Source organism: Petromyzon marinus, chromosome 43 (genome assembly GCF_048934315.1).
Source record: "Petromyzon marinus isolate PM22_M1 ecotype Great Lakes invasive population chromosome 43, UKy_Petmar_22M1.pri1.0, whole genome shotgun sequence".
NCBI lineage: Eukaryota > Metazoa > Chordata > Hyperoartia > Petromyzontiformes > Petromyzontidae > Petromyzon > Petromyzon marinus.
This window is the reverse complement of record NC_133709.1, coordinates 2,716,642-2,730,562: the sequence shown is the minus strand read 5'-3', so window position 1 is coordinate 2,730,562 and position 13,921 is coordinate 2,716,642. Positions and strand designations below refer to the sequence as shown.

The 13,921-nt window shown below is 45.0% G+C and overlaps 1 protein-coding gene across 5 annotated transcripts in view; it reads right to left on the bottom strand.

Moving 5' to 3' along the window:
* The window catches only part of LOC116951360 (uncharacterized), a 163,617-nt gene that overhangs the window by 143,218 nt on the left and 6,478 nt on the right, over nucleotides 1-13,921 (bottom strand). For all 5 annotated transcript variants that reach the window (XM_076073701.1, XM_076073697.1, XM_076073699.1 and 2 more), the window contains exons 2-3: nucleotides 11,756-11,833; nucleotides 4,974-5,039 (exon numbers count right to left, since the gene is read on the bottom strand). In XM_076073701.1, the coding sequence (XP_075929816.1) occupies nucleotides 4,974-5,039; nucleotides 11,756-11,833 (144 nt within the window). The remainder of the gene's footprint in view (nucleotides 1-4,973; nucleotides 5,040-11,755; nucleotides 11,834-13,921) is intronic.

Sequence of the window (13,921 nt, the reverse complement as noted above, 5' to 3'; positions counted from 1 at the left end):
CTCGCAACCCAGCGTCGAACACCAAGCGCTTGCCAGGGGGCACAACTTTTTTTAAAAAACTGTGGAGACCGCCAATTGATAGGTGCGAAATAGAATAGGATAGGTGGTGGTGGTGACATCATTCGTCAACCTTTTTTAATTGGCTCCGAAGTGAGTCTTTCGAGTCTTTAACTTGCAGCACAAACTTTACTCTTCAAAAAACCATGCACGAACGTACGTCTTCAGCATTTTAGTTAATGTTTTGGCTTCTGCTATAATAAATACATAAATAAAAATAGCTTTTTTGGAGAAGCCGTGGTGCAGTGGCGAAAGTATACTGTGCTACGAACGCGGTCACCTGAGATAGATTCCCAGCCACTGCAAATACCAGCCCCTGGGTGGATCTTCTTCACTAACCCACACTGACCAACATGGTGAAAGATGGTAAAAAAAAAAGAAACCCCCCATGGCTGGCGAGTTGGGAGGCTTTTTAAATTACAACTGTCTTACCACATTTTGATTTAAAGCTTTCGTGACTGCAGGGATTCATATTCTTGGTTCTTTCGGTAAAGTTACGTAGAAGGAAAACAATAAAATAATAAAAATATAAAACAATAAAATTCTCACGACGTTTCGACTGCAACACAAGCAAGAAAATTTTCTTGCTGTGGTTTTCACACCTGATGATGATTGCAAGAAAATGTTCTTGCTGTGGTTTTCACACCTGATGATGATTGCTTGTGTTGCAGTCAAAACGTCGTGAGAATTTTATTGTTTTATATTTTTATTATTTTTTTGTTTCCCTTCTACGTGACTTTACCGAAAGAACCAAAAATATGTCTTACCACAGTTGATGTTTGTATCCAATTACTACATTTTACTGAGAATATTGTTCTGAAACTCGCCGGTGAGCCGAGACATTAACAAATGCAGTGTTAAAACGCGTGCAACACACGAGGATTTAATTTATCTGGCTGCGGCAGGTGGTTGTGGGTTCTCAACGACACAGATTTGTTCAGCTCGATGCTGTGGCCTGACGCCAAAAAATAAATTATGGCAAATAATTATTTTGTTTTTAAGAATATTTATAGGATCCATAGTGGCCACGTGTCTTCATTATTATCGTCAGGCAAAACAAGTAAAGCCAAAGTCTAATCCAAGGCAAAGCCGCGGAATCCTCTTTGCATCTGAGCATACTCGTCAAACTTTGTTTTTTGCGACAGAGTTTGCTTCACACAGGAAAGGCGAGTGACTGCTCTGAAGCCAAGGGTAGCTTTGAAAAGCTCTGACAATGTCTCTTTTCTTTTCCATTGCAAGATAAAACTGTTTTTTCCTTTGCCCGAAAGGCAATTTGAACAATTGTAGCTCAACGCACAATGGTTCCAGCACATTAATAATTAATGTAAAACCAATTGCTAAAAAAATGTAGGTAAGTTGGGCTGTTTATAAATGCCATCGAAAGTTTTGGATCATTAAGACGATTCCTATTATTGGGATTGTAGTATTTTGAATAGCATATCATTATCATTACATTATTTATTTACAGAGGAAAGTCTCAATGAGTCTCAAGACTTTTTCTGGAGGGTCCCGAAAAGTTTTAACAGTAGATAGCGCTAAATTTTGATTTAAAGCTTTCGTGACTTTACCGAAAGAACCAAGAAAATAGTAGATAGCGCTGATGATTGCCACGCATTTCCCAGTAAATAAATTTGCGGCTACGTTTTTTAAAATATGGCACATTTGGACCATGACACCGGCACACATGGCCTACTCTTTTCAAATATCGCCACTGTGAAGTGGACGGTGTGCTTATTGTTTGATTAGAGCACCCTCGGCATTAACCGGGAGAGCCGTGGACACGAGCACCATGAACCTGCAACAAGCGACAAACACAGAGGGCCCTTAGCAGCCTGTCAACAATATTCTTGTTTGGGTTTTATGATCATCTCTTAGTAGCGGCTCCGATACAGAAAGAGGAATGCACAGCTGACAGCAGATAGTGTAAATTTAAGGCCTGCTGCACTAATTCAGAAACAAATATTTAAAACGTGTAATTACAGGTAACGGCACACTCCATGCCAGATTAATAATTAGCATTTTTATACAATATAAATAAAAAAACATTTTGTCGTACAGTTTGGTGGTCAACAAAAGGAGATGGTTACTCATCAACAGTGACACTTCTAAAAATGACCTGGGCCTATAAGCATACCACTTTGCTTGTAAAAAAAATATGCAAATACGACTGGATAATTTTATTCCATTTTCCAACCCATACAAAAGATTTCCTCCCACTAATGTGCAACTTCTCCGCAAGACTGCACTGCGGACAATTTTCCAATATTAAATTCACTTGCCCTGCTCTAAATATAATTGGTAATTGTAAGGTATGTAAAAGACATCCGTCTACGACAGGAATTATACGGCAGCCATTACCGACCGCATCTCACAGATAATATTCATGTTTGGAAGTGACAAGGCCACTTGATTAGAACTATATTTGAATAATTTCATCCTACAGTTTTTCAATCTGTTAAAACATTGGTGTATTAATAGGGTTTTCCCCTTTTTTCTCGCAACAAAACTGAAACCATTTTACAAGGATTCATGTCTGCATTAACCACAATACCTGCAGTCAAAATGCAAACAAAAAACATACTATGATAATATATGCATTGTCCTTGAAACTGATTGGTCCACACCAAGGGACGGCCTTCTTTTGAGCCTCGACCCAATTGGTGCTCGACCAGATGACGCCAAAAGGCGTACAGCTCAAAGACAATGCACTATCAAAGTAATGAGGGCTCGGGGTGAGCATCTACATCATTAGACCTCCTTTGCCAGTACCAAAATGTAATAATAGGGTTTTTCCCCTTTTTTCTGGCAAAAAAAACTGAAACCTTTTTACAAGGATTCATGTCTGCATTAACCACAATACCTGCAGTCAAAATGCAGGTATTGACTCCAGGTATTGTGGTTAATGCAAACATGAATCCTTGTAAAAAGGTTTCAGTTTTGTTGCCAAAAAAAGGGGAAAAACCCTATTATTACATTTTGGTACTGGCAAAAGAGGTCTAATGACATTGGTATATTCCTATGAAGAGTAAAAAAAATGTGGAAGTATTTAAATTAAATTATTCCTGTCATTTTATCATAAAAACCAGACCAGTAAACCCACGACCAACAACTAAAACTCCCAACATATTCCTCCATGTTCTGGGTTCTTTCGGTAAAGTCACGTAGAAGGGAAACAATAAAATAATAAAAATATAAAACAATATTTTTATGTGTTTTATAATTGTATTATTTCCCTTCTACGTGACTTCTTTCGGTAAAGTCGCGTAGAAGGGAAACAATAAAATAATAAAAATATAAAACTATATTTATATACGTGTTTTTATATTTTTATTATTTTATTGTTTTCCTTCTACGTTACTTTACCGAAAGAACCAAGAAAGCTTTAAATAAAAAATATTCCTCCATGTATACCGCCCGGGAGACGCAGTTGCATTCACATGCTTTGTGAATTTTTAAACGAACCGCACTCCGATTATGTCATTCGTTATTTTTAGTACACAACACAAGCAAACGCGCAAAGAAAACCCCCCATATGCTTCCCGACCTGTCCAATAAAGAAGACGAACATTTCCTCTCTCGGTTCCCACATGGACGCATGCTCACCGGGGGAGGGGATCGACCGCACGGCGCGGGGGTCACGGGACTGGGCAGCCCACACCAACACGCATTGAGTTGGAGCTCTCTGTGAGAGGGGGGTCAAGGGACTGGGCAGCTCACACCAACACGCATTGAGTTGGAGCTCTCTGTGAGAGGGGGGTCACGGGACTGGGCAGCTCACACCAACACGCATTGAGTTGGAGCTCTCTGTGAGAGGGGGGTCACGGGACTGGGCAGCTCACACCAACACGCATTGAGTTGGAGCTCTCTGTGAGAGGGGGGTCACGGGACTAGGCAGCCCACACCAACACGAGTTGGAGCTCTCTGTGAGAGGGGGTCACGGGGACTTGGCAGCCTACACCAACACGCATTGAGTTGGAGCTCTCTGTGAGAGGGGGGTCAAGGGACTGGGCAGCTCACACCAACACGCATTGAGTTGGAGCTCTCTGTGAGAGGGGGGTCACGGGACTAGGCAGCCCACACCAACACGAGTTGGAGCTCTCTGTGAGAGGGGGTCACGGGGACTTGGCAGCCTACACCAACACGCATTGAGTTGGAGCTCTCTGTGAGAGGGGGGTCAAGGGACTGGGCAGTCCACACCAACACGCATTGAGTTGGAGCTCTCTGTGAGAGGGGGTCACGGGGACTGGGCAGTCCACACCAACACCCATTGAGTTGGAGCTCTCTGTGAGAGCCTCTTCAAGGTGGGGTGGACGGACCTCAGGGGGAGGGGGTAACCTACCTTGTGCCGCGACACTGGCGGCAAAAGTCAACGTACCACCTGCTCGCGCGCTTACCTGTCAGCCTCCCCCCGACCCCTCCTCCACCCACCCCTTCAGTGGCACCGCTCGCTCTATTGCTACGAGCGACGTAACCGTGTACCGAATCGCACCGAATTACTGCGCTCCTACACGTAAACGATCACACTGTGCATGCTATTCATGTGCCAGTATGTTGTTTGTGAGCGTTGATGAAAACCTCGCTGCCACCGTGGCGATTCTACATTCATCGTCGCAAGGGCAGAAATAAAGAAGCCCACCAACAGCGACTCTGCGCACCGACAATTCATCGATTGTGGGAGGTCCTTATACGTAATGCTTTGGGCAAAATCTGCACTCATCTTCACCCAATCCAACGTCGTTATATCAAACGATTTTTTTTTACCCCACCTCCATCCCCGCAGCCACTTTTGGGAGATGGACTACCTGACGGGTACTACGGAAGCACCGTCATTGATTCGCAGTACAAGGCACACACACGGGTCAAACGGCCCCCGGCAGGAGACGGCCACCGGGTACCGATGCTGGCTGCAAACTTACCAGCTCGTCGAGGGCGTAGCGCAGTCCGCCATGTTCAAAGAGCAGGAAGAACCTCCGCTGCCATTTCTAGAAGGGAGGGAGACGAGGCACGTGAGCCACTGTGTCTTAACGGCAGTCCACACAACACACATTTCACGTTTACACAGAAGAGCAATCTGGCTCTCAACAGTCGGTTAAAAAGAGGACAGACACAGTCAGCGATTAACACGGCTGGGTACAAAAGCTGCCAAAGAAGTTTAACATGCATGGACACAAAAACCACGACGTTTTCGGCCACAACACAAGTGGCCTTCTTCAGGTGAAGGAACAGAACTGTCGGGACGACAGCACTTCAATTGGCATTTAAGTGCTGTCGTCCCGACAGTTCTGTTCCATTGGCATTTAAGTGCTGTCGTCCCGACAGTTCTGTTCCTTCACCTGAAGAAGGCCACTTGTGTTGTGGCCGAAACGTCGTGATTTTTGTTGTTTTTATTTTTTACCTAAGTGACTTTACCGAATAGAACCAAAGAGTATGGATCCTTGCAGTCACGAAAGCTTCAAATCTAGAAATGCGTGGACACGTACACACAGGGGCTGCCCTCATTGACCGGGCGAGTGGGGGGCTTCCGCGGCCTTGCGTCATCACCGCTGCGCCAGGGACCGCGCGGCCCTTGTTGGTTTACAAGAGGAACGCTGATGGCTCTTGGTGACGAGAAGCACGAGAGGTTAACCCTCTTGCTGCAGAGCGTGCGCTTGTATTTTTTATTTTTTTTATTTATGGCTGTACGCTCCGTTAAAAGCAAAGTTGTTTCTTATTAAACACGTGACATTTGACGGCGCACGGTTGTGGCGCTGTGCACGCGGGGGGGCTCTTTTTGCCACAAAAGCGACGCCCTTGGTGGAAGTTTTCACGAGAAAGCGAGAGAGAGAGAGCAGATTGAGGAGACAGGGTCTAGTTGGGACAATGCAGAGAACGAACATCATCTGAAATGGAGATATCGTCATGGGGCAGGATTGCCGCGGCAGAGCGATCCTGCTGTGTATTGATTAATATAAGGCTCAAAAATCGTATCGTCCAGATTGCAAAAGATGTTTACAACGTGAGCACGGTTGGCTAAGTACGGTGCGAAAGAAGTTCAACACACATCCATACTTAACGCGTCATATTTTTCACAATTTATTTCCTGACAAAATAATTATCAAATGACTAAAGCACAACATATTAAAGTTCTACACAAATAGCGATTAGCTTTTAAATTAGCGCTTTGCTAAATCAGTCATTGATGGCGCCGTGGTTATATTACACCGTAATATTCATGGTTCTTATAATCATGTCATTTTTTGCGTGACGTGGAAGCATGTGCGTTATAAGCATTGCAGAATGTAACGATGAGAAGACTTATGGCGGGCTTATGCTGAGCAAACTGCAGCCGGAGAGCGTTGAAGTAATGCTATACTTCTACTTAGAGCACGGCAAAAACAATACAATAAACGCATGCTACTCTGGTGCTGCGGGAACATGCTAATGCAATGATTCAGAAGATTCCTGTTGACGGTGGCATCGACGTCAACAAATCTAATGCTCCTACTAGGAGCACAACATTGCACGAAAACAATTGAATAGTGACACACAGTGACAAAGATACGGGAAACTCGATGTTTGTATGTACGTACGTTGAACTTCTCTTTCGCAACCCCTACGTAGCCAACCGCGCTAATCGGAGGTGCGGGGAAATCATAAAAATAATATCCATATGAAATTATAAAAACAAGATCACATGTTGCTAAATTAAATCACGGCCACCCAATCAGAGGGGGAAGGCTTGCTGCAGGAATCCCTGGAAGGATATTGGGAGAAAACACCATGAGGTGGGTATCCTTCATCTTCTGTACAGCACTACTGTATAACTTGGTTGTTAAAATTGTAGAGAAAATAGCAAAGCTTTGGCAAGAGGGGCGCCGTGGTGGTGAGATGTTAACTGCCTTCCCTGGTACACAAGAGGTTGTGGGTTCAATCCCGACCTTGACGTCTGTATATATGGAGTTTCCGTGTTCTCCCCGTGGTCGCGTATATTTTTCTCCGGGTGCTCCGATTTTTCCCTCCACATTCAGAAACACACCTTTTAGAGTATTTGCCTGCTGTAAATTGCCACGTGATGATAAGCCCACTTTCATTGGGCTATCATTTGTGGCCAGGTCGCTTCTGAAAAAGAGCTACATAGCTCAGTGGGCCTTACCTGGTAAAATAAAAAAATGGTTTAGTTTTAAAATAAATAGTTTACAAGCCTAACCCCCCAACCCCCTTAGGCTGGGAACCCGTGAAACAATTGCAATTCTGGCGATGACGGGACTATGGATGGTTGTCGCAGTTATGCCCTCCCGAGATTCAAAACTGCATCGTTCGCGAGTCGCAACCTCGCTGGTGTCGCAACGCACGTTTCATCGGGCCATTACGAGCCTCATACGCCATATTGGGACCCCACGTCACTGTGCAGGATGTTTCGGTTTAAGGCCAGGGTGCCAAGAAACTGAACCCCTAGCTTGGTATTGTTGGCAGTCAAACTCAATCCGTTAAAATGACTCTACAAAGAAATAAAAGCAGATATCAAAATCTGTTGTGGTTTGAAGTAGGATCCGCACTTAAACCACAACAATCCAGCCAATGTCACAAGAAAAAACTACATTTGAATTATAAGAATACAAATACATTTTTCCTATAATATTTTAACCCACAGGCAAAGAAAGCAATGTCCAACAAGAGAGGCCTGTCAAACTGAGCAAAATCCATGCGATTGTCTTATCCTTCATAAAGTATTTAAATGTCACCAATTTAGATCAACTAAACTTGATATACGCAGCCAGCGGGGCTGCATACGTGTGTACAACGTTCATAAAGACAATGTACAGTCATGCTTGGAAACGGTGGTTTATATTTTTTTTTGCACAAACATGTAGACAGACGCACGATGCGTCTGTCAAGTCTTAGCGGCGAGAAATCAACCACCGTTTCCACTGTGTAAATTGCACAGGGCTCGCGAAATCTCACTCGCAAGTTATTTTCATGCAGGGTAAGTCACAGGAACGACTGTGACTCGCGTTTAACGATTGCCAGCGTATCCAATTTTAACAATGCTTGTTTTGTTGATATTCAAAGCACTTTGCCGGGGAGAGTGAAAAGTAAAGTTGTTCGTCGAGTTTTCCATATTGGGGGGAAGCAAAATGTATTGACTTGATTGTCATTGCAGATTGTGCTGTAATTTTATGAACATTATGCACTCTCTCCCGCAGCACGTAACCATCGCCAAGACCTATAATCCCGGCTCTCTATTGCAACGGCGACACGTTCAAAAACCCATTCTACTTAAAACATACGTGGCATCTGAACAGCTGTGCAACAAACTACCGTCAAATGGTATGCCTGTAATTCATTAGTGTTGCTTTATGTACGAAGAAGTATAATAGCTCTCCCCTGGGAACTGCACCGTCGCTCTTGCGTTTAGCACTGACTGCACGGGTTTAGGCGCACGATAGAGCAGCAAATCATCAATTCGAATCAATTCTCATTCTCGCGACAAGGCCATCAAATTACGCATGTAAGAATCGATTCGTGTATGTTGTTTCCGCAGAGTTTGGACAATTAGTCAACGAATAGCACCAACGCTGATAATCGACTACTTTTATAAATGGTCAATTCCTCGGGCCTCCTTTAAAAACACCGGCCGCCCCCAGATCCTGCCTCCCGAAGGCCGGAAACCCCCACCCCTCCACCACCCGGCAGGCCACGCCCAGCCTGATGTGGACATGAAGGCCGGAAACCCCAACCCCCTGCCCCCTGCAGGCCACGCTCAGCCTGACGTGAGTTGTCGACAACAGTGGCATCACCAAGCCCCGCCCATTACCTCCAATCCAGCGACACACTTGGAAAGGCAGGTGAGACTTCCCCCCCCCACCCCAACTATCTTTGTGTTACGCGATTAGTTGATTAATCGAACGTATACTCGGGAGAATAACCAATTTATTTAATGATCGGTATAGACTAATTCTAGTCATATGTAATCAAGTCATGCGAGTCCTGCTCTAATCATGACCACTGGCCACCAAAAAAAAAACATGAACATGAATCGATTTGGAATGTGCGGGTCGAATCATTACGTGCGTACAAAGGTTATATTTTAGATTTGGTAATCGGAGCCTGCTGTCACCTTGAGATGATGTTTCTCCCACATTGCGTTCACTCGCACCATTTCTGCAGAGTGTTGAGGGAGCAGCGATGAAAGCTACGTCAAGAAATCTTGCACGGGACCTACTCGGTTCACGTCGCGTTCAAAGTGTTTAAACAATTACGTGTATTCGACACGCACTGCAAAGAATGTAACCCCCTCCCCCCCCCCCGTTCATGAATTTAACACGAGATTATGTAAGAAACAGATTTTATTGACCAAATAAATGTGCACGTGTTATGTGGGCGGCACTGGCCACAGTAAGAGGAACTTAAACGAGCCTCGATGTTTGACTGGGTACACAATAACCACAGAGCACAATCAGAAAAAAAAATTACACGAAGCAAGGAAAGTGGTAAACACTGCTCGTAAAGAGGACGCTGTCAAGCAACCCCCCTCTGTTATTGATAATGAAGTGCGTGGCGTACTGTAAATGTGTTTTCCCGAGTTATTAGGCTTGTCTGAAGAGGAAAGCAATCTCTATTAAAATGTAAGAGTGTGGGGGGGGTGTAACAAAAACACAAAAGATTACAGCCACTTATGACTCGTTCGCAAAGAGGGCCTCTCGCATGTTGACAAAACAGCGGTGAGGTTTGGGCTCGTGGCACTTTAAAAATCAGCAAGCAAGCTAGCTTCAGTCACCGAGGGAGGTCACTCTCTTTTTTAGTTAGCCCAGCTTAAATAATTACTGATGATGGCAGCATGCAATGGTGTGGTACTAGCCAGGCTAGCCTGGTGGTCACGAAATCGCAACTGAGAGCACGCAAAGTCTCCTCGGTCACAAATCTGGAATTAAAGCCAGAATTGTCCAAAGTCGCGTGCCACGCAGCGTGCAGTGTAGGAAATGAGCGAGGACTTGGCAGCTTGCAACAGTCATTTAAATTGAAAATTACCACATCTGAAAGTGGACCATTTGATTACCAGACTTGCTTCTCATTGACAAAATAATACACATTTTTTAAATGCCAAGCTTTACAATATAGGTACGCACAATCTATGTATTCTATTCATGAATATTTGTGCCAAGATTTGTTTAAATCTGAGTTCAATCACTTGGCCGCTGATGCGATATCTCAATTACGCAGGCACACAAATATTCAACGTTAATGGGCCGATTCCTCTATTTCAGGCTAAGAAACGTTTAAAACACTTGCCTCCTTAAAGGTAAAGAAACCAGGTGGTTGCCGAAATCTCAGCGCAATCAACAACCCATGGGCAAAAGGCCAGCAAGAGCAGAATACTTAATCGTCATTGTTTAAGTAAAACAAAACTTACACATCATATTTTCTCATCAAGATCTATAAGCAGAAAATGTATATGGTGGATTTGGCCCAAAATATCGGCATAATGGCAGGTGCCAACAATTGGGTTATTATTTCTTGCTTGGGAGAGCACAATACCTCTAAAAATAGCCACCAACTTATTGCTGGTCACAAACAGCTATAAAATAATGAATTGACAATGTCATTAATTGTATTCTATACCTTGATATACGACCACGCTTTAGACAATGGTGTAAGGTGCGTTTCAGAATTTCAGGTTCAACGAAACGCCTCGTATAACGAAATTAAATCGATGAATCAATTGAAAACAAACGCTCCTCGGTTCTGTAAATCAACACGTCCCCGTTCGACGAACTAAACGCTCGCTAATGGGACACTAAAAATGCCTTTTGTTGCCTGCACAGGTTAACGGCATCTGTGCAGCATCACAACATACGTCAGGGGGGGGGGGGGCACGGGTGGGTGGTGAGGGGGGCGCTTCTTTCCCACAGCCTGCCCTTAACTCTATAAACAGACCGAATTCCCTGGGCGGCATGGCATACCAGAGCCGTGTCAGCTCGGAGAGATCCCCAGCTCCAGACATGTACTCTAACGCTCACTCATGCCTGCCTTTAATCCCTTGCCGACAGCTCGCGAGCCACGGCTTTCTATATTAATAAAATTAAAGCCTGCCCCGTGCGCGATTCCTGACGTCAGGAAGTTGGCTCCGAAGCAAAAGGAATTTTACCCCAACGTGACCATTCTCAGATGTTTTCAAGGGGGGTGACACGTCACTGGCGATGTACGTCTAAATGCGGATCTCTCATGCTTACATAAATAAACAGCACTTAGTCTTCATTTGCAAAGAAATGCAACAACCAATTCCCCAAAGAGGTCATTAATTTCCACGTGTATAAAGTATGCCATGTAAGGAAGAGTGTGTGTATACAGTATATAGTGAGAAAGGAGTTGTACAGAGTGAGGAGTTTGGGAGGATTAGACGTAATGAGATAACTGATGGGTTGCTTTCAGTTTGTTCACCATGACGTAAACAGACGTATAATTGGCCTGCTTCCATTCTGCTCTGCCATTACAGCAACATAATAAACCAAACGACACGAAGAGCAACAGTTTATCAACTGGCCACGAGTTAATCAGTTACAAGGGGTAAAATTGGATCCCCTATCAGTCCCTAACCTTTATATATTCCACTTCGATGTCGCAGCAAATGCGAGCCAAAGAACATTTTACATCCAGAAGCGGAAAAGGGGGGACAGGGAGAGTGCCCCCTATCACGGCAGATGGAGCGCAGTTGACTTACTCGGGATCGCTGCATGGGGTTCTCGAAATCCGTGCCCTCGGGGGCGAGACACAGCCAACCTCCATACACCGGCTTCGCCTGTCAAAACACACACGCCGCCGCACAGAATGGCACGTCACTCCCCCTGTTTCGCTACTCCGGTCCGCGTGTGACGTTCTCGCCACGATACTATACCGTCAGAGGGCACTCCGATGATGCAGAGGCTTGCTCGCTAACATCGGGACCCTATTGCTCACCACCGGGGGACAAAAGTTTCGAAACAAATACGGACACGGAGTAACTGATATTGTGGTACCACGTCAAAAAATGCCATTTTATTAAAGTTACTGCGTAGGTTATCGCAGTTGAGCTGCTGTGGAGTTCTCTCCAATGCGTTTCCAGGTTGCACCGCATGTGGTTCGGCACAATGTCCAACGTTTCGCACCGTATGCTGGGGACGAAGCTCCCAGAACACGGAGGAATAAATATTGAAACCAACCACAAAAGAGGTCTGCCACCTCCTTATTTAGTCGTTTAAACAAATTCTTGATGCCCCACTCTTAACGGGAACTGTGGCAATGCTTATGGAATTAAAACCTCATGGAAGTTTAATCAGACACCACCAAGTCTATGGAAAGCTGGTTAGCATTATACAGGGCACACTCGTGTCAATACATTGCTATACATTGCAAGACAAAAAATACAGAGGTGAAATAATTTGAGGGATGTTTCCAAAGATTTGCGTGTACATTTTAACAGGATATCTGAATATATTTACTCTTCCATCCACTATAAACATTTATCAATCCATCATATTTAATTTTAAACGACCTGTTACATGAACTGTGCCTTCATAGCCACATCCAGAATAGCAGTGACAAATCAAGACAGCGAATCTATGTTCTAAAGAGTACTTTGGAATGAAAAAAAATCCTTTCAAATGTCAGATGTCCGTTTTAGATCATTGCAAACTCCGCCTCTGTGAGCAGTCGGCAAAGTAATGTTTTGACAGAAGCCACTCGCCATATATAGTAGGCCTGTTATCCAACCAATCTCTGCACAAGGAAATCGGGGTAAGATGCAGAAGTTGAGTCATAGTTGGTGTTGAAAAACCATTCACATGGACAACGCACAAACCGTGGAATGAGCTAATAACTAGCCCCTCCGAAGAGAAGTGGGGTCCAACCAAAGGCATTTCGAATGTCTCCCTCTTCGCCAACACGACAACAGTGGCCCGCACGCTCGTCTCTCGGTGAAGTTGCTGAAAGAGGTTAAGCGTGGACTTGGCTGGAAATTTTATGCAGTGCTCTGCATTCGGAGGGCACGTTCTTCTTCACGCTCCCGCGGCATAATGGGACAACCCGAGGCGTGAGAACGAAGCTGGAAACTGACCTTGTCTCGCGAGTCAACTGTAATTGCAAAGGTTGACGGTTTGCCCTGAGCCCCCGGGGTTTAAGACTGACAAAAAAACTGTCTAAGGAAAAGTGACAAGACCGTCCTGAGTTGCGCTGTCTATGAAAAGAAGTTCTGTGAAAAAAAAATCATTTTAATACATTCAACGTCTACCGTAATCTAAACACGCACACATAAATATATACACGGGAGGCTTAATGCAAGAATAAGTCACCGGCGGGGTGGCAAGCAATTGGTGCGGGTGCCTCAGAATGTAGGTAATCCAGAAAGGCCGCGTTCCACTCGGCCTGGACAAATGCCGCTATCCGACTGCTATCCAACTGCTCGAACGCACGTGTGGGGCTAAAAGGCAAAGATTCCCGTATAGCCTGAACAGACTGTTGGGGCAAGTGCTGTTAGCGAGCACCAATGAAGGCCGGCACGGCACACAAGGGGGTGGGTGGCCAGCACCACGCCCGGCTACCTTTGTCTCGCCAGTGGCGGTGTTTACACACCGCACTAGATACTCATTTAAGGCTGAGTCTACCTAGGGGAGGCCCAGTACCAGTTCAAATAATCGTCACTGGTGTTGGCCATGAGCGGGAATCGAACTCGTGTCACCGGGTTCGTAGTGCAGCGTAGCGCTAACCGCTACACCACCATCTGTGTGTGTGGGGCACAACAAAGACAAAGATCACTTCTATAGCCTGTAACAGACTGCTGGGGCAAATACTGATAGCGAGGTCCTATGAAGGCCGGTACGGCACACGAAGGGGTAGGTGGTCAGTACCACGC